The sequence below is a fragment of the Dasypus novemcinctus genome, chromosome 7, assembly GCF_030445035.2.
Source record: "Dasypus novemcinctus isolate mDasNov1 chromosome 7, mDasNov1.1.hap2, whole genome shotgun sequence".
Classification (NCBI taxonomy): domain Eukaryota; kingdom Metazoa; phylum Chordata; class Mammalia; order Cingulata; family Dasypodidae; genus Dasypus; species Dasypus novemcinctus.
Window position 1 is genome coordinate 25,588,237 of NC_080679.1, and position 20,477 is coordinate 25,608,713.

At 37.2% G+C, this 20,477-nt stretch overlaps 1 protein-coding gene across 1 annotated transcript in view; it reads right to left on the reverse strand.

The window, feature by feature from the left end:
- Nucleotides 1–843: 843 nt before the first annotated feature.
- The window catches only part of CNOT9 (CCR4-NOT transcription complex subunit 9), a 36,219-nt gene continuing 16,585 nt past the window's right edge, over nt 844–20,477 (reverse strand). The window contains exons 2-8 of the mRNA XM_004469572.3: nt 20,057–20,236; nt 18,758–18,873; nt 16,446–16,555; nt 11,970–12,079; nt 4,824–4,922; nt 4,479–4,570; nt 844–3,127 (exon numbers count right to left, since the gene is read on the reverse strand). Of these exons, the coding sequence (XP_004469629.3) occupies nt 2,959–3,127; nt 4,479–4,570; nt 4,824–4,922; nt 11,970–12,079; nt 16,446–16,555; nt 18,758–18,873; nt 20,057–20,236 (876 nt within the window). The 3' untranslated portion in view covers nt 844–2,958. The remainder of the gene's footprint in view (nt 3,128–4,478; nt 4,571–4,823; nt 4,923–11,969; nt 12,080–16,445; nt 16,556–18,757; nt 18,874–20,056; nt 20,237–20,477) is intronic.

Below are 20,477 nucleotides of genomic sequence, written 5' to 3' on the forward strand. Positions count from 1 at the left end.
TATTTTTTTTTATTGAACCTGGGATCTTGTATATGGGAAATAGGTACTCAAACACTGAGCTATATTTGTTCCCCTCCTTTGGCTTATTTTTTTAAGGATTTGTTATTTATTTTTATCATCCCCCCGCCCCAGACGTTTCCCTCATCTGTCTACTCTAGGAGGCACCAGGAACTGAACCGGGGACCTTCCATGTGGGAGGTGGGTGCCCAATACCTTAAGCCACATCCACTCCCTCCTTTGGCTTTTGATAGGGACTTTTGTATGTCCTTTTTTCCAGTCTTTGAGTAGCAGGGATAGTAAGCAGGGTAATCATGTTTATTTAGATGGTAAGGGAGACGTGTACTTAACCTGTTCCACTACTGAAACAGTTACAGGACCTCTAAAGACCTGGGAAAAATAAGCTGGAGGCAGGGGCTGGTTGTGTCTCACTGACAGCCAGACAGTTCTCCAAGGAACAGGCATGGAAACAACTCTGGAGATAAGCTCAAAGTCCCGGGCCCCTGAAAGAGTTGAAAATTAAAGTGCATGATAAAATGTGTCAAATGCTACTACCCCTTCACTTAAAGAAGTCTTATCCACATTGGTACTAAATTCTGGCTACTAAAGCTGGGAGTATGGTTTTGCCCAGCAAGATATATTTTATCAAGCAAGGGACACCAGCCTAAACCTCCCACACAGCTTTCATATACCACTTGGGTGCACCCAAGGATCTGTCCACAAAGGAACCATCACTGTCCTCCTGGCAGGGAATGTGTGTGTGAGGGAGTGGACAGAGGCACCTGACCAAGGTGCCTGGATATCTCTATACTGATGGAATAAAATCTCCAGTTTTAAAGGAAAACATTTTTTTTTTTACAAAAACAGAAGCATGTTTTATTTCAGTCCTGTTTAGAGGGATGGAAAACATAAAATGAGGGGAGGAGTCTCTTTATACACACACATCAGGATCAACTACAAGGAATAATACCCATTTCCAACAACACCTCCCCACTCTATGTAGGTCCAAGGCCAGCTGAGGGAGAAGAGATGGGGCAAGAGTTAAGACACTGTTGGTACAGTAACATGGCCAGTGCACTGAAAGATGGAGAGAGAAGAGAATCTCCCAGGGAACAAGGCCCTGGGCCTCAGCGGCTACCCCAGCGAAGGGGGAATGAGAAAACTTTGGCTCAGCAGGAAGGCGGTTGGCAAAAATCAGGGTTTCTCTAGTTGGACTCTCCAGATCACAGACTATGGGCTGAAGGGAGTCAAGATGTCTATCCAAGTCTTGCTGTTCTCTGCTTTCTCCGGGAACTCTTCTCTTCAGATTTGAGATTATGGAGAGCTGGCATGGTTCTCTTCTTTGTTTTGAAGGCTGGGGAATAAGTGCTTATCCTACAAGTCCCATGTCTCGGATACTTAATCACTACATTCTGGCTGTAAAGAGACAGAAGCCAACTAACAAGGCCGGCTCTCTTTGTGAAAGTCGGCTTGAAAGAGCCCTTGTGTTGGCAAAACTGCCTCTGCAAAGGTGTCTCTGAGCCTGCCCCTTTCAGACCCTTCCCAAATTTGTTCAGAGACATCTTCATTTGTGTGATATAGACAGAAAAGACTTGGTCCCTCTCAAGAGTTCGATTAGTGAGATAGAGAAAGAGAGCACGCGCGCGAGAGCGAGCATGCGCACATGCACAGGTGATGACGGGGAAGGATGGGGGTAAAGCAAGGCAGTTTACACTAGGTTATAGATTCAAGCCTGTGGATTGGAGCAGAGCTATCTAAAGCCCCAGAAGAGGAGGGAATATTCTCTGACATAATATGAACAAGTGGAAAATATTTTAGTGGCAACTCTGTAATTCCCACAGCCCAAAAGGGAATGTGTCAAAAGAAAAGACTGAGTGAGCAAGCAGAGCTTAGCCCTCCATTTTAAATATGAATAAAATGGACTAATTCAGTTAATACTGCTTCAAATACAATCATGAAGGCAGGCTGGAGCTGCTGAAATTCACACTAAAGCAAAGAATGGGATCAAGTAGCCCCTCACTTTAATTCCCCATAAAAGTCGTTCAGAAAATATCTTTGAGGTCTTGGACTGAAGGTGAGTTCTATCCTCTCCCTTACATATAATATCCTTCCAGGACAGCCTGATGAATTAAGATGTCTGCTTTAAGTATAAAAGGAGGGGAGGGAAAAAGAGAAAAGCACTGAGATTTGGGAAAAGCTAGCAGCAAAAGCCAAAAATAAGGTTAAGGTCCTTGTGGCATCTAAAACCTTAGGAGAATGGGAAAGGGAAGGAAAATAGGGAGTGGGTTCCTGCTATCCTTTGGCTTTCCATCCTTCCCCTGTCTCCTGCTGCTCCCAACAGCCCAATGCAGCTACTGGCCTGCTGGAGGGGATGTAATGCCCAGACCAACTTTTTATTGCGCTTTTGCAGCTAACAGACTTGTAAACAGTGCCAAATGACAAACTTTTGCTGACTATTACAGCTTGTGTCCAAACACCTCTCTCTGAGATTAAAAACAAAAAACCAAAGTAAACAAACAGAGAGAGAATGAAGAGACACATCTTGAGTCTTCGAGGAAGGCAAAATAAAAATGCCACATGGCTTGGTCCCAGGCATTCACCGTGCCTAGAGTGCTGCTGCTATCACCACTGTTTCCCCTCCCTGCCAGTGGCTAGTAGAGGTGGGGGAGTAGGGTCATCATGGGCATGCTGAAAATACAGCATTTGCTGGTGTTGACACCCTCCTGGGGCTGTGGTGACAGACTGCTGTGTCAGAAGCCCCTTTCCTGGGAGTAGCAGAGGGAGCCCAGGTCCTCAGGGCAGCTCATACACCTCAGCGGGCATACTCTGCCCCTCTTCTCCAGTGCAGTTCAGCATGAGGTTGTCTATTCCCAGTCAGCGATAAAACCTGAGCTGTTTTCCTCGCAGGTTCCCCCTCCCTTCCCCAACTTGCAGGGAGTAGTGGGAGGGGACAGGGGAGGATCACTGAGGGGGCAGGGGGATACCCCGGGGGTCAGTGACCTGGCCCTCTTGCAGGTTCTTCACTAGTTGTGCAAGCCAGCGTTTCGTGGTGGTGTCATCTTTTAGCACCTGAGCAAAGGTCGTGTCCTTCAGCTGGTCAGGGAGGCACTGCCTGAGTGCTTCACGTGCCCTACATCAGAAACAAACAAACCAAACAAGAAGACCAACAAATAAACCCACATTTTGGGGACAGGGAAAAGCTCCTTTCTTATACATAAATATTCAGAGCCCCCCAGAAGTTATGGCTCTGCCAAATATAAGAAGCCTTTAAAATTCTTTTAAAGCTTCTATTGGGCCTAGGCTCAGAGATCACCAGAATCTGTTGTCTGAATGATGCAGAATTTCATGAAAAAGCAAAATGGACTAAAAGGTACAAGAGTTTACTTCAATTATAACTTCTATTTTATTATAGTAAATACTTGAAAACACTTGTATTAGAAATATATGTATATGTTCTGGGTTATAGTAAATGAAATATTTCAAAAATTGGTACATTAAAAAGAGCTATAATCTGACTTACAATATATTAATGGATTTTAATTCTATACTAACTTAAAAATTTGTCTTTGCAGAAACTGTTCTACAGTTAAAAGCTTTAGTAAGGGATGGGCACTAAAAGCAAAATTATACCAGAATTATCAGATAAACTTTTGAAAGCTTAATTTTCCCTAAAAAGATGACCAGCAGAAAGTTAACTCTGAAAACCTTACTATAACATTAACACAGTTGGAGGGCTTTTTTAAAAATAGATAGGCTTTTGCATTCAGTCTAGTTTTCTATGTACAAGTAGAAATTTAAATACATTACATTTTCAAACTTTGCCGAAATTAGGAAGTACTAACAACAGAATAAAATGGTTCGAGAAATAGCTCAGTGGCAGGAGGCTGAGTTCATATTAAATCAAGTTACCTCCATTCCTAGGAGCACAGAAATCACCTCACTATGTGGTTTTGCAGAATTTGAGCAAGTGGCTTTCACTATGAATTATGGATTTATAAACCAAAAGGTCAAACATATCTAAAATGCATTGTATCGACAATTTATGATTTCTGGCAGAAAGATTATTAACACAGGGAGGTAAAATGGTTGGTTTGAGGACATTACAGGAATCAAGGAGAGAACTAGAAATACAATTCAAGAGCCCTCTGGGCTATGTTACTTTCTAAGAGGTCAATGAAATTATTTTTCTGACCATCTGAGTAGCAACAGAAAACTCAAACTACAGGAGTCATAATACATCATAAGGCTTCCCTGGGAACTGTCTGAACTCTGGAATTTCAGAGTAGGGTAGAGAGTCACAATGGGGATATACAATTCTGATGAATTTTTCAAAATAGCACCTCAAAATTTTTAAAGGAATTAATCCAGTTTTGGCCCAGACAAACTAAATATAGATATATCCATGCCCTGCCCTGAAATGAGATGGGGCAATCATTTGACAGAGTATTTCCCAAAGTCCCACAAATCCTATAAATGTTTACCTGGGATTATCTGAGAGTCGAAGGTAACATCTTACTACATGCTTCAGCAGACGGGCAGAAGGCTCTTTGGACAGCTGCAGGACCATCTTACCCTGTTTCCCCAAACAAGGGATGGGATAGGGGGAAAAAACCCACATAAGACATAAAATAATTCTTATTGATATCAGAGGTCAGATATTACAAGAATCATAATACAGTGTTTCTGGGCTGTTATTCCTAGTTGGAAGCTAGATGCATTATTGTTTTTATATATTGCTAATAGCACAGGGATTAAGCTGTGTGATCGAAGGTAGTTGTGAAAAAAAAAAAAGGTAGCCTGCAAAAGGGATAGATGAAAGAACTCACCAATATCATGGCAACATGGGAGAAACGCTCATATGTCTGACATATATAAGCCAAACCAGTATCATCTAAGAGGATCTTCTGAAGGATGAATGTGGCAACCTGGAGTAAAATAAAATTAAGGAGTCTAAAATGTTACTCACATTTATCTTCCAACAGACAACTAGTTGTCCCAGGAGTGACCATCAATCAGAAAATTGAACAGAGACCCTTGTATATTACATGATGATGAATAGAAAAGTAGTGGCCAACTTAGGAAGCTATTAAAGATGTGTTTTTATAAAACTATAATTCACTGTACTAAGTATTTATAGTACAAAAAAAAGTAATACATGTTACTATATTGAGCATTTACTATGTGCCAGAACTTTTTCTAAAGGCTAGATAGGACATTTTATTTTCACAATAAGCCTATTGTGAAATAGGTACCCTTATTATTCTCATTTTACATAAAAAGTAGTTGAGAGGAATTATCAGATTCTTAAAAGCCCAGACTTTCTCAGTTATTCAACACCTACTCTGTGATAGGTGTGATTGCAATCAATAAAGTAAAGCCTGTCAGGTTAAGATCCCAAGCAATAAAGTTACTAAGTCACAGAGCCAAGATCCAAACCTAGTTCCTTCTCTTTTCCATGGGATAGGATGATTAAGAGATTCCATTATGCCCCATCTCTTTCAAAGGAGGTATATAAGGCTTTACCTAATTTTAAAATCTCTTTAAGAAATAAGATTTTAATCTTCCCTTTGAAAATTGTTCTAGTAGAGTTAAAGATTTTCCTGCCCAGATTTTATGTATAGTCTCAATTCTTTGCCCCTAAAATGAAGCTCATTAACTTTTTTTTTTTAAGGAGGTACCAGGGATTGAACTCAGAATCTCATATATGGAAGCAGGCACTCAACCACTGAGCTACATTCACTTCCCAATGAGAGCTGGTTTTTTTGCTTTTAGGAGGCACCAGGGATTGAACCTGGGACCATGTATATGGGAAACAGGTGATCTGCTGTCAAACTCATGAACTCTTATAGAGTATTAAAAAAAAATTAAAATCAAACAATTATCACAGTGATTCTGTTCCTTGGCTATTCATCAGGACCACTTGTGAGAACTGTTTATATTTTATTTTATAATTTTATTGAGGTATAAAATTGTGGTAGTCTGAATAACCCAAACCTATGGATGTTAACTCATATGGCAAAATAGACCTTGCAGATGTGATTAAGTTAAGGATACTGAGATAGGATGATTATTTTAGATTACCAAGTGGGCCTGAAATGTAATCACAAGTGCCCTTTATAAAGGGGAGGCAGAGAGAGATTTGATGACAGAGAAGGTGATGTGAATGCAGCAGAGAGATCTGAAGATGCTATATGGCTGGCTTTAAAGATGGAAGAGGGGTCAGGAGCCAAAGAATGCAAGGAATGCAGCTCTAGAAGCTGGAAAAGGTTCCTTAGAGCCTCCATAGGGCGTGTTCCCTGCTGGCACCTGGACTTCAACTCGTGAAAGTGACTTCAGACTTTGGGCCTCCAGAACTGTAAGAAAATCAATTTGTGTTTTAAAAGCCACTGAGTTTGTGGTATTTTGTTATAGCAACAGTAGAAAACTAATACAAACATACACAAAATAAAATGTTAAAGTGCACTAATTTTAAGCGTCACGATGAATTTTTACCTATGTACACATCTGTTAACCACAACCAGATTAAAATACATTTCCAATACCCTAAAAGATTCCCTTGTACCACTTCCCAGTCAATATCCTTCCCTCAGAGTAACCACTATCCTGACTTGTCCCCCATTGACTGGTTCTGCCTATTCTTGAAAACAAAGGAACTCATATGTATCTAACTTCTTTCATCAACATAATACCTGTCAGAGTTACCCATGTTGTTACTCACACAGTATCAGTAGTTCATTCTTTTTAACTAGTGTTAAATTTGTTAAAACTAGTTTTAAATTTTGTGATTATACCACAATTTATGTATTTTTTATGAATAAGGCTGGCATAAACTTTCCTGAACACATGATAAGGTCCAGGAGAACTCATTGAACTGATGGTTCATAGGGTAAGTCTACATTTAGCTAAGGTGGATACTACCACCAAACAACTTGCCAAAGTGGTTATGCTGCATACTCACCTAAGAGGATACTTAAAAAAAACATAACTGTGCAGACTTCACCATCCTGGAGAATGACTCAGCATGTCAGGGACAGGACCTGAACAATTGTATTTTTAAAACACTTCACAGTGATTATGTCGCACAGTCCTCATTGTGAATCTGTTATACTGGGTGCCTACTACGTGTAAAGTGTTATTGAGTGTTGTACATAAGAAGTGAGCATAAAAAGACAAGCCAGGAACTATTAACTACAAAAGGCAGGATATGGGAAGTACTCCAGTTGAGGCATAAAGGCCAGTGGGAATATAAAGATTAATTCTAGGGAAGCGGACTTGGCCCAATGGATAGGGCGTCCTTCTACCACATGGGAGGTCCGCAGTTCAAACCCCGGGCTGTGGAGCTGTGGAGCTGGCCCATGCGCAGTGCTGATGGGCGCAAGGAGTGCTGTGCCACGCAGGGGTGTCCCCTGCGTAGGAGAGTCCCATGCGCAAGGAGTGCCCCCCGTAAGGAAAGCCGCCCAACGCAAAAGAAAAGTGCAGCCTGCCCAGGAATAGCGCCGCACACAAGGAGAACTGACGCAGCAAGATGAAGCAACAAAAAGAGACACAGACTCCCATGCCACTGACAACAAAAGAAGCAGACAAAAAGAACATACAGCAAAACAGACACAGAGAACAGTCAACTGGGGGGGGGGGGGGGCGGGGAGGAAGAGAAATAAATTAAAAAAAAAAAAAAGATTAATTCTAGTTGTGGACAAGGAATGGAAATAAGGGAGGGATCCAATAGAATAACAGTTCCTGGAAATGGTAATAAATTGAGGTGGTTATTGGAGAAAATTAGGAAAGAAGATAAGGAAAAAGTTTAAATCTTATTATTCCATTATTCCAAGATAATCACTATATATACCTTTTGGGCATAAATTCATTTGTTCCTCCCCACCCCCCCAACATGAAAATCTAATCATAGTCTAAACTGTTTTAAATCCATTCACTTATCTTGAAAATCTTTCCACGCTAACATATATTCTGTAACTTTTTTTTTTTTACAAATTACTATATATATATATATATAAAATATTTTTTTCTTGTCTGCTTGTTGTTTTTTGCTTGTTGTCTGTTGCTGTTTTTTCTTTATAAGGCATCAGGAAATGAACCCAGGACCTCCCACATGGGAGGCAGGTGCTCAACTGTCTGCGCCACATCCGCTCTCCTACAATATAGTTTTAATGGCTGCACAGTATCTCATAACATGGACGCACCATGAATTATTTGTTTATTGCTATTCACTTATATTATTTTCAATTTTTCAACTTATGTTAGGCATGACAATAAAGAGTACAGCAAAAACTTATGCAGTCACATTTGTGTCCTTAGTATTTCTTGAAGTAGCAGCATTGAAAAAAAAAAGCAAACATAAAATGGTAAGACTTCTGATTCTCAAAAGTGGTATCTGAGAACACCTGGTTCCTAAATGTTCACACGAATTGGATATAAATGCCCTTCTCTTACTTAGGAACTTAGAATTTATAAACATAAAAACTGATAAATGTAAACAAAGTTATGCTCCAGAGCAAAAAAAACTACATCAGTGCTATTGATTTTCAGTGGCAAAAATACAATCACTTTTATCAAACTGAGCTTCCCTTTAAGGGCTAAAAAGTAAAAAATGTAACTAATGCTACCATGTCTCATTAAGAGAAAAGCACTGAAAGGCGGGTAGTGCTGTTAAGAAGAGAGATACAATTTCAATGGAAACAAAACTAAAAAAACAAAATTGAAAGTGATGAGAAAACAAAGAATTTTAGAAGTGTGTATGTGAGATAGAGTTTGACAGAACAATTTGAAAGACAGACAAATCATACAACATCTGAAAAGTGCTATCAACCAGAGACAAGGAGAGGGACTGCCAAAAATGGAAAATGTGTGTGTGTGTGGTTAAAGGACAGTGTTTATGCCATATATTAGCCTGATGCTAATTTAAGAAAAGACTAGGTTCTTAAACTTGGGTGTTAAGGGCATGTGTATGTGCGCGTGCGTGTGATATACTCCTTTGGGAATATGAAGAGAGCTATCAACTCAATACTCAAAAAAATTGTATATGCACAAATTTTGCACGCAGATCACCAAGAAGCTCACCCAAGAAACCCAGGTTAAGAGGTAAGAACCTCTGTTCTATGGGAAGTGGAAAGCCCTTGCAGGATTCTGAATAGACAAGTCATGACTGTTCAGAGCTTGAATAACATTGTTAGGGCATCAGAGGTGACAGAGAACAGCTCTTTACCACATAATTTTAATATTTTATCTATTTAAATATTTTAATATTTACCCTTGGCCTATTTTATTTATTTTTTATCCTTGGTCTATTTTAAGGTCTATATACCCAATTATTCTCTCTGAATTTTTTGTACTTTTTCCAGAAGTGGGATATAATTTTTCTCATTCATATAAAAATAAAAATAAAGAAACTTAAAATAACACTCTAGTATCAATTCTCCAATATAACAGTTTTTACCATGTTATTTCATGTCTTTGTATCATCAACATAAAAATAAACTTATCACAGGAATTTGCTTATTATCTCCCAACTGAGAATTATCATTTCCTTCAAGGTGAAACAATGAAGTGGTAGGAAGAAAACACAATCTCCTGATATGAAATGTACAACACTGAGGTAGTGGGTAATGTATCTGGAAAAGGACAACAATGAGGTGTTATTGAGTCTTGCTAAAACTCACTGCAGGAGCCAGAAAAAGCTGTGTTTGAATGACTATCTATACTGCAGTATGAATCTAGACTGTGATTTCTGAACTACTCTTAGGAAAGTAAGACTCAAGGCAGAAGTTGCATTCCCAAAGCCCTTTGTTATTCCAATGGTGATTTCTAAATTACTCTTAGGAAAGTAAGACTCAAGGCAGAAGTTGCATTCCCAAAGCCCTTTGTTATTCCAAAGAGGAGGAAGAAACAAATCACAGGAAGAGATTCCTGAAATTGTAGTTGAGTCTTTCCAAACTATGTTGCACAGAATACTAGCTTATCTACAGCGTATTATTAACTTACAGTCTATGGTGGTAGCATGTGGAATATGCTATTTTGTTCTAAAAATTTCCCCCCAAGAAACAGGTAACAGCAATATTTATATAGTTGTTTTTAATAGCAAAGTGGATCAAATCATAGCTAGACTGTCTGCGTTCAAATCTCAGCTCCATCATTTTTATGTGGTTTTGGGCAAATTATTTAAGCAATCTGAGCCCTTGTGTTTCCTCATCTGCACTATGGAGAAAGTTGAGAATCTGTGGGATAAAGCATGGATAGTGCTCATTATATCCATAGGTTTCTGGTGGTGTTCAGTTAATATATTATTTAAAAAGAGGTCTATAAATAATAAGTTTTAGAAAATGCTTTTCTAAAGGAAGAGTTTTGTCTACATTTAGAGATGTTACAAAGAAGAAAGGGTCTTTTTCTGGCCCAGCTACAAGAACACAACTTTAAAAACTGATTCAGAGGCAACTACTAATAAAAGATGACAGAGTACAGTTGTATCCATTCCAAATCCTGTTTGTGAAGTCTGAAATTATTGAAAGAACTAAAATTAGGGAAGAAACGGGGGGAGAAGCAGCATGAACATAGATTCATGGCATTTACCTTTTATGTGTCCAAGTTTAAGTAGAAAACCATGGATGGAGGGGTATATATATATATATATATATATATATATATATATATATATATATATATATATATATATATATCTAGCACATACACACCATCCTCCAGACTGGTGAACTGGGTGAAAAAGTATTCAGAGATGAAATATTTTAGTTAAAACTGCCACTTTCAGTTCATACCACCTCTCTTCCCATGCATTTTTTTTCCAAAAAAAACCCCCAAACAAACAGTAATCCTCAATAGAACTTTTGGAAAGACACAAGTCTTTCTGCATGGAAGCATATTCCAAGAATAACTAACTAGTAATAATTAAAGAGAAAATGGACTTAAAAGATTTTTTTAGAAGTTCAAAGAAAATAAAAAATTCAAAGAAAAGCTGAGAAGATAAATGAGAGACTATGAAAAATTTAAATATAAAATTAAACCACTACATATATGCATAGAATATTTCTAGAAGGATACAAGAAAGTAGTTCAGTGGTTACTACCAGGGAAAGCAACTGAGAGACTGAGGTAGGAGGGAACTTTTTTTTATTTATACATCTTTTGGTACTATTTGAATTTTTACCTCTTGAAAATAAAATTTTAAAAAATCATTACATTTGCTTAATTACATTCAATTCAGCAAAAATAGTCACTAAATAATTAATTAGGTATGATTATGCACACATCAGAATCAGATTGCATATTGCTAAAATTAGCAATGTGGAAAAGTAGCCTTGAGAAAAATCACGTTATGAAAATGCTTAAAAAATGATTAGAGGGGAAAGAGATGGATATGAAAAAGTAGAATAGCATTATTAATGCTCTTAAAGCAAGAGGCTGAACAAATGAAAAAGTATAAAAATAACAAAAAAAGATACATTAGTATGCTCTTCCAGAAAAATGTCTGATACAGAATTATCAAATGAACTTTAAGAGAAATAAAAGAAGCTTATGGGCATCCAATCAGAAAAGCCAAGTTCACCTACAAAAGGAAAAAATTAGGCAGGCCTCAGACAAATTCACTGCAATATTCGTTACCAGAAGACAACAGGGCTATGTGTCTCTTTTTGTTGTGTCATCTGGCTGTGCCAGCTTTCCACTCAGGCCAGCCCTCCTGTACCGGCCAGCTTGCCTTCACCAAGAGGCCCTGGGAATCAAACCCTGGACCTTCCATACGGAAGACGGGATCCCAGTCACTTGAGCCACATCTGCTTCCCTGGTCTGGTTTTTAAAGACCATTTTATAATAATTTTTACTCAAAGAAAAAAATTCACGGAAGATTTGCAAAGCCTGGAAAGAGGCTGAAAATGATCCCAGGACCATAATGAGAGGCAGTCCAAAAGCTAACGTAATGAAGAATTGAATTAAGCTACAAACACATACCGTTTTAGAAAGTTCACTTCCAGATTCCATAATGCGCAAACACAAAGGGATGATTTCTGTTGTCAATAAAAAGTTAATTACTTCTTGCTCATCTGTTTTCACCAGGGCCCCTAAAGAAAACATGGGCAAACAAAATTATTTTTAGAGCCAGTCAGCACTGAAAGATCAGGTATCAAGTCTGGTCCATCATGTAGTTAGCAGCAGTATAGCCATCTACATAATTTTTCTATCATTCTTGCTGGACAATCTCAAAATTAGTATCACCAATCTATTTTTCACTTATGTTTCCTTCCAATTTTAAGTAAAGCAGGTGAATTCCACATCACTATTAAAGCATATTCCCAGACAGCAAAGGAATGATACCAGTCTGAATACTACTCTCAAGGGGAATAAACAAATATTACTTCCTGGTCATTCAACTGCCCATTTCAGAAAAAAACACAAAGGCTGTAGGGTATACCCAAGAGAAAACATAGTTACAAACAAGAAACACACACACACACCTGGACTCTAATCCTATTTCCGCAACTTCTTACGAGAATGGCTCTCATTATTTGGACCTGTAATAACTAAAATCATTTGCTTGAACTAGAACTGGCAAACCACACTTTTATAGAAATAAAAGAGAAAATGGATATAAAAGATTTTTTTAAAGTTCAAAGAAAATAAAAAACTCAAAGAAAAGCTGAAAAAACAAGTCTAAAAACTATTTAAACCCTGGAGCAACCAACACGTACCATAATTTACTAATATGACCTAAAGCAGATGTCAAATTAGTATTTCATTTAGATTGTACAGGTGGGTCTATAATCCATTTTGAGAGTTTTTCTATAGAGTACAAGGTAGAGATCATGGTTCATTCTTTTTGCATATGAATATGCAAATGTTCCAACACCATTTATTGAAAACACTACCCTTTTCTCACTAAATTACCTTTGCACCTTTGTAAAAAATCAACTGACCACATATGTATGGATCTATTTCTTGACCCTCTACTCTGCTCCATCAATGTACATGTTGATCCTAACTCCAAAACCAGACTTGACTAGTGCAGTTTTCCAGTATGTCTGGAAATCAGACAGTATACATCTGCTAATTTTGTTACTTCTTTTTTCAAATATGTTTCAATATTCTAGATCTTTTGCCCTTCCACATACATTTTAGGGTAGTTTGTCAATTCCAACAAAAAATCTTGCTGGATTTTGTTGGAATTGCTTTAATTTACAGCTCAGTTTGGGGAGAGAAGACAACATTGAGTCTTCCAGTCAGTGAACATAGCGTATCTCCTCTCTATTTAATAAGGTCATCTTTGATTTCTTTCATCAGTGTTTCATAGTTTTCAACTAGAGACCTTACATATATTTTGCAAAATTTATATACAAGTTTTTCATGTATTTTGGTATCCTTATAAACAGTAGTTTTAAAAATTTGTTCCAATTGTTTATTGCTCATACATAAAATAACTGACTTCGTATATGATCTTCTACCCTTGCTAAACTCATTAGTTCTAGAAGCTTTTTTGTAGATTTGCGATTTTTTTATATAGTTAATCATGTTGTCTATGAATAGATAGTTTTTATATATTTCTTCACCTCCTTCCATTTCTTTTGCCTTACTGCACTGGCTTGGGGATTCAGTGTGGTACTTAATGGGAATAGTGATAGAGGACATTAGAGGACATTTTTGCTATGTTCCTGACTTTAAGGAGAGAGCATTCAGTGTTTCACCACTAACTATGATGCCAGCTATGGGTTTGTTTGTTTTTTATTTTGTTTGTACATGCACTTTATCAGGTTGAGAAAGTTCTCCTCTATTACTGGTTTATTGAGTTTTTATCATGAATGGATGCTGAATTCTGACAAAGACTTCCTTTTTTTCACTACAGAAGTGATCATATGATTTTTTTTTCATTTTTGGTCTATCATCAATCATGTTGAATGATTTTTGGAAGTTGAATCAGCCTTGCATTTCTGGGATAAACCCCTCTTAGTAATATTGATCCTTTTTATATACTGTTGACTGATTTGTTAGCATTCTGTTGAGGATTTCTGCATCTATGTTCATGAGGGCTACTGGTCTATAGTTTTCTTTTTTGTAATATTTTTGCCTGGTTTTACTATCAGAGTAATGCTGGCCTCATAAAAAGAGTTGATAAGTGTTCTGAACTCTATTCTGGGAAAGTTTTGTAGAATCACTATTATTTCTTCCTTAGTAGTAGAATTCACCAGTGAAGCCATCTAGACCTGGAGTTTTTTATGCTGGAAAGTTTTTAGGTAGTACAAAAACAATTTTTTATAAGAGTATTCAGGTTAGGTTTTTCTTAAAAGTGCTTTGGCAGATTGTGTCTTACAAAGAATGTGTCCACTTCATCTAAGTAGTCAAGTGTATGTGTATGCAGTTGTTAGTAGCATTTCTTATTTTACTGTCTGTAGAGTCTGTAATAATGTTATATTCTTGATATTTGTAATTGGTGTCTTCTCTTTTTTTCAGAGGTTTATTAATTTTATTGATTTTTTTTAAAGAAGCTGCTATTGGCTTCATTGATTTTATCTACTGTTTTTCAGTTTTCAATCTCATTGACTTCATAGTTCCTTCTGTTTGCTTTGGTTTAATTTGCTCTTCTTTTTCAAATTTCTTAAGGTAAGAGCTTAGATCACTGAGGGCAGACCTTTCTCTCCTTTTTAGTGTAAGCATTTAAAGCAATGAATTTCTATCTAAGCACTATTTTAACTGCATCCCACAAATTTTGCTATGTTGGATTTTCATTCTTATTCAATTCTAAGTATTTTCTAATTTCCCTTACGTATACTTTAATTTCTATTCAAACTTGTATCATAACCTCTGAGTCATAAGCAAAATGTCTGGCCCCAAATATTCGTCTCTGCTTGCTCTCTCAACTGACTTTGAGAAACTGAGTTTCAGAAAATACATGCAAGGATTGACAAGTGTCTTAAAATACTGTTCGTTTTTTTTTTTTAATCCTCTTATTCTAAACTTTTATCCTAACATCTCATACATGCTTCACTCTATTGTGGTTGTCAAAAAACCAACCAGGGAAGCGGATTTGGCCCAGGAGACAGAGTGTCCATCTACCACATGGGAGAGCCAGGGTTCAAACCAGGGCCTCCTGACCCATGTGGTGAGGTGGCCCATGTGCAGGGCTGATGCGTGCAAGGAGTGCTGTGCCACGCAGGGGTGTTCCCTATATAGGGGAGCCTGACACACAAGGAGTGCGCTCCACAAGGAGAGCAGCCCCGCACAAAAAAAGTGCAGCTGCCCAGGAGCTGACGCAGCAAGATGATGCAACCAAGAGAGACACAGATTCCTGGTGCCGCTGACAAGAATAAAAGTGAACACAGAAGAACACACAGCAAATGGACAGAGAGAGCAGACAAATGGGGTGCGTGTGGGGGAGGGTAGAGGGGGAAAAAACAAAAACCCAAAGAAACAAAGAAAACAAAAAAACCCCCACCAGAAGTAAGATGATTTCAGTCAGAGTTAAGGTTATAAATGTTTCCTTTTGGCTGGAATTATTATATTGATGTTTTAAACCCTGTATGAGAAATTTTTATACCTTAAAAGCAGAAAAATTTAAATTGGAAAGTTTTAATTAGAGTACCGCTTGATAATGATGCAGAAAGCAACAATATTTATTTGGAGTTTAAGATAATGGTTACTTCTAAAAAGTAAAATAAAATGTACCTGAGAAATACATCTACAAAATACCAGACTTTAATTATACTTCAAGATTTATGGCTAACCATCATAGGGATGGGAACACAAAAACAATAATCCAAAAAAATAAAGTTCACATAATCAAAGTTTTTATTATTTGTTCAATATTTAAGCAAACACTATGAGAAAGAGACTTTGAGGGAAGAAGAATAATTCAAAAAAGAAATATTCTGTAATGTATCATATTGCACAAATCCAAAGAAAGTTCTTTACTACCCAGGAGCCTGAGACCTGAAAATGGCTAATACATTATTTTCTTGAGTAGAAAGTATTATAAACACATCTCTCATAGTAAATGTATGTGGAAACAATAACTTGAGCATGAAAAAAAAATTTAAGTAGATGAAAGAGAAAAAGGTAAAGCTTTGGAATTTTGAGAGAATAGCTTAGAAGTGAGAAAGACAAAAACGACAATAACTAAACTCAAACTTATTCCTAGACTAATACCTTCGATTTACTGAATTAAGTTTTGTTTCTTTACTCTCCCTACAATTCCAGTAAACATTTCCACAAACGTTGAATTTAATCCCAAATGTTTGGCTTCACAGCCTTATTAACACTTGGAATAGTGCTTGATAAGAGTCATCATGTATCTGACTCTCATTTATTAGCGAAGAAATGTTCAACCTCAAAGACAAAAATAAGTAATTGGTGAACAAAGGTTTAAGAGACAGAATGAAAAACTGGACCACTATAAATGAGTAAGGATTCCAGGCTTGGAAAACAACCCTAATAACTTACCAATAACTCCAAGGCTGGTGAGCCGAAGATATTCAAAAGGCCGTGTTTTGCTAACAGTGTGCAAAAACGGGTACAAAAAAAGAGGGATGTGTGCTGCAAGAAATGCTGACCTGGAAGAAAATTTAAAAAAAAAAAAAAAAATCATATTCAGATTCCAGAGTTAATTTCTAAGGATCTTGAACATTCAAATGTCTAGACAATTATTTCTGTATGCTCTGTAACATTACTAGAACAAAAAATCCTTAGGAAAGAATGTTACTGATCACTATTCTACACTAACAGTTCTCAATTAGGAGCAATTTTGCCCCACCCCCACCCCCACCCAATAAGAGGTATGTGGTAATGTCTGGAGAAATCCTGGGTTGTCACAACTGAGAGGATGCTATTGGCATCTAGTGGGTAGAGGCCAGGGATGCTGTTAAATAGCCTGTAATACATAGGGCAACCCTTTCCCCTGCACTTCCCCCATCAAAACAAAGACTTATCCAGCCCAAAATGTCAATAAGGCTAAGTTGAAAAACTCTGGTCTAGGGTAATGGATAAGAGAATATATGATTTTCCCTGTAATCAGCACCAAGTACATTAAAAATTGATTAACTTAAAATATCCAACGGCAGATTTTTAAAAATAGGTCATAAAATGCTATTAATTACTCACATTCTCCTAGAATCTCTGCTTCACCAAATTATGACTAAATAGCATTCACAGGTACAGTCAGATAAAACGTTAAAAAGCAAGATAATAAAACAAGGCAGCCATCATCTAGTAACACTCTTCATTTTTAAACACATCAAATAAACACTCTTCATTTTTGTTAGGGCATTTCCAATACACTAATTCTAAAACATTTCACTCTGCAGCTGTATGTTAAGCAACTAATATGGAAATCACTCTACTACTTTATAATTTACAGTTAAACACTGTAAGAGAGTCAACCTCAAGATTTTAAACATTCAAGTACTGTACATGAATCTCAACAGAGTTGCAACACCTACTCTCCAGTTCAATGGTCTCACCCAGGACAAGTAACATGGAGGTGATGATGGACAACTACCATACCAAGGAACTGAGAAAGTACAATTGCAAGCAAGAGAGTCCCATCCATTGGGCCTATGGGATCGCAGTCCCCTCTCAATTAGAGGTGGAGTGGAAGTCACCATCCCCAAATCCTGAAGATTGGGGAATTAACTGTGGACTAAAGTAGACTTATTGGTATTCTACTATAGACTTATTGTGATTCTAGCAATGAAAGGAACTGTATCATTGATGTGGATGCCGTGGCCACTGGAGGTTCTGAGGGCAGGGAGAAGGAAAAACAGTTGAATATGGGGGTATTTTTGGGACTTGGGAATTGTCATGAATGACATTGCAATGACAGATAAAGGCCATTATAAATCTTGCCATAACCTACAGGATTGGGTGGGAGAGTGTGAACTACAATGGAAACTTTAATCCATGCTTGGTGGCAATGCTCCAAAATGTGTTCATCAATTGCAATGAACATATCTCACTAATGAAGGATATTGTTAATGTGGGAAAATGTGGGAGGTGTGGGGAGCACAGGATATGGGAATCCCCTATATTTTTATGTGACATTTGTATAATCTAAGTATCATAAAAAAACAACAGAATACCAGTAAAGTAACTCCATAGGTTAAAAAAAAAGTACTGTTACATTTTCTTAAGCACTTAAAAGTAATTTTTAGTAACTTCTCTAAGCTAAGAAAGAAGTGCTAGTCTAGCACTCATTTTATAAGGAAACTTAAAAAAGAGAGAAAAGGCTTTAATGAAATGACTAGTAAGTGCTTTAAGGCTGTAAGAACCAAACAGCATTTGGTTTGAACAGAATTTCATTTTCTTAATTTTTCAGATATGGCAAAAGCATTTAATTTGCATGTCTATTCCCATCTATTACAGAGACTGCTTAGAATGCCGTGGTTAAAGGATTCTCAGGCTAAAAACCTGGGTTCAGCGGGAAAAATATTTACTAAACTACTACCATGTACCATGTACCGTGCCTCACACATGGCAAAGTGGTGCCTACCAGGGATTCAGGAAGAAGTAGCTGGATGCTTGACACACAATTACCTTTCCTGAGAAGTGAACACAGATCCTTTAAAGTTCGTTGTTGTGAATTTGTAAAAAGTAAATAAGAGTCGCGAAGATCTACATCTACACACACACATACACGCACACACACACAGACACCTGTGTGCCCCACAGCATACTCTTCCCTTCATCTTTCAGAGAAAATTTAGGACCATATTCAATATAAACCTCTCATACTACCACGACACAAGTGATGCATGTACCTGGTTTCTGGGTGTGAAGCCACACACTGCAGTAATGCCAGAGCATTGCAAACTCTGTTAGATTGGTGTGCTGTCAAGGTGGGTGGGTTGATAGATGGATAAATATTTACGATTTCCTAAAAAATGGAAATAAGCACTACATGAACAAGGAATAATTTATTAGAAAAAGAATTCTCATGCTGTGAAAAAAAAAAAAAACCCAACAAAACAAAACACCTTAATCCCACTTATCCTGTAAGAAACGAAACATCAAAGAGGGAATAGGAATAAAGAAGCAATGCTCTCATCCTTTTATCCCAAACATACTTGACTAAGATTAACTAGGTGAGATAGTTCTACATACGTCTCTAGGAAAACTCCTATTGAGACACCTGTGGTCACCTATATGTCCTCTTATAACTTGCATCTGTTGAGGATATTTTATAATCCCTCCTTTTGTCAGCATCCAGCTTTAAATTACAATAATAAGGCAGCTGGCCTGAAAGTGTTAGCAGGTGTATCACAGTAATCCAAAAAGAAGTCTGAGTTTGGTTAGGTAGCAACTATAAAAAGGAGGAGGTAAGAATATGGATGGTATGAATGGAGGGTGTATACACACAGCAGTGATTGTGCTCTGTGTCAAAACGTGACCCCTTGCTAAAACTAATTCTGTCATTTTAATTGTAAAACTATTAAAGAAAAAAAAATTAGTTTCTTGGCTACATGTAGTAGGGATAGAATGTAAATTTACTTAGATTTGAAAAGTTAATGTAATTATTAGGAATTTTAGACATTATTTTAATGGATGACCAATTCCACTAACTCAGGGACTATACCATATCAATTTATTCCCTACTAATGACCATTCTGGTCAGAACCAAATTTCCAATATTTATTCTTTAATGTACAAATGTACCCACCTTTACTTCTACAGCTGTTATATCTTTATCTTACCACTTTCTTTCCCCAGATATACCTTGCAGGTCTTACATCTTACTTTCCACTTTGTTCTCCCATCATGTAGAACCATCCTGCAGGATTCCTAAAGCTGTGTTTCTCAAAGTATAGTCTTTACACACATGCATCAAAATTACTTGGGATGGGGGAGGTGCTTGTTAAAAACACACATTTTAGACTAAATAAATCGATCTCTTGGCATAAAAAATCTACATTTTAACAAGCACCTTAGGTTTTTCTAAAACAGCTTCTTATGAATGCTAATGTTTAAAGAGTAAACCTCCTGAAGGTTTCAAAATCATTTGGAAAAAGATACACAGTGTAATGAACAGGACTGAAATGCCACTCATTGACAATACTCACCTGTAAAAGTGCTGCAATGGTACCAAATGAATGCCACAACATCGGTGCAAGATCAGGAACAGATTCTCGCTTCTTACTTAGTTCCAGCAATGCATTTTCCCTTGTCTCAGGACTGGACAACTCATTGATCCACTGATAGATCTTTTCTCTATCCACTTGGGCCAGTGCAGTAGGCACAGGCTTTAAGGAGAAAACAAGAACATAAACATGTGAGTTTTATTAGAACTAAACCAAGTCTTACTCTCTGCAATAGTGCTTTAGAGGGGGATACATTTTATCATAAATATGAAACTAAAGGAGCTTTTCCAAATACATACACTTGGATATAAACTAATTCAACTTCTTTGGCAATTATTGGCCAAAATCTAAAATGCACACATCCCTTGATTTAATAATTCTATGTCTAAGAATTTATCCTATA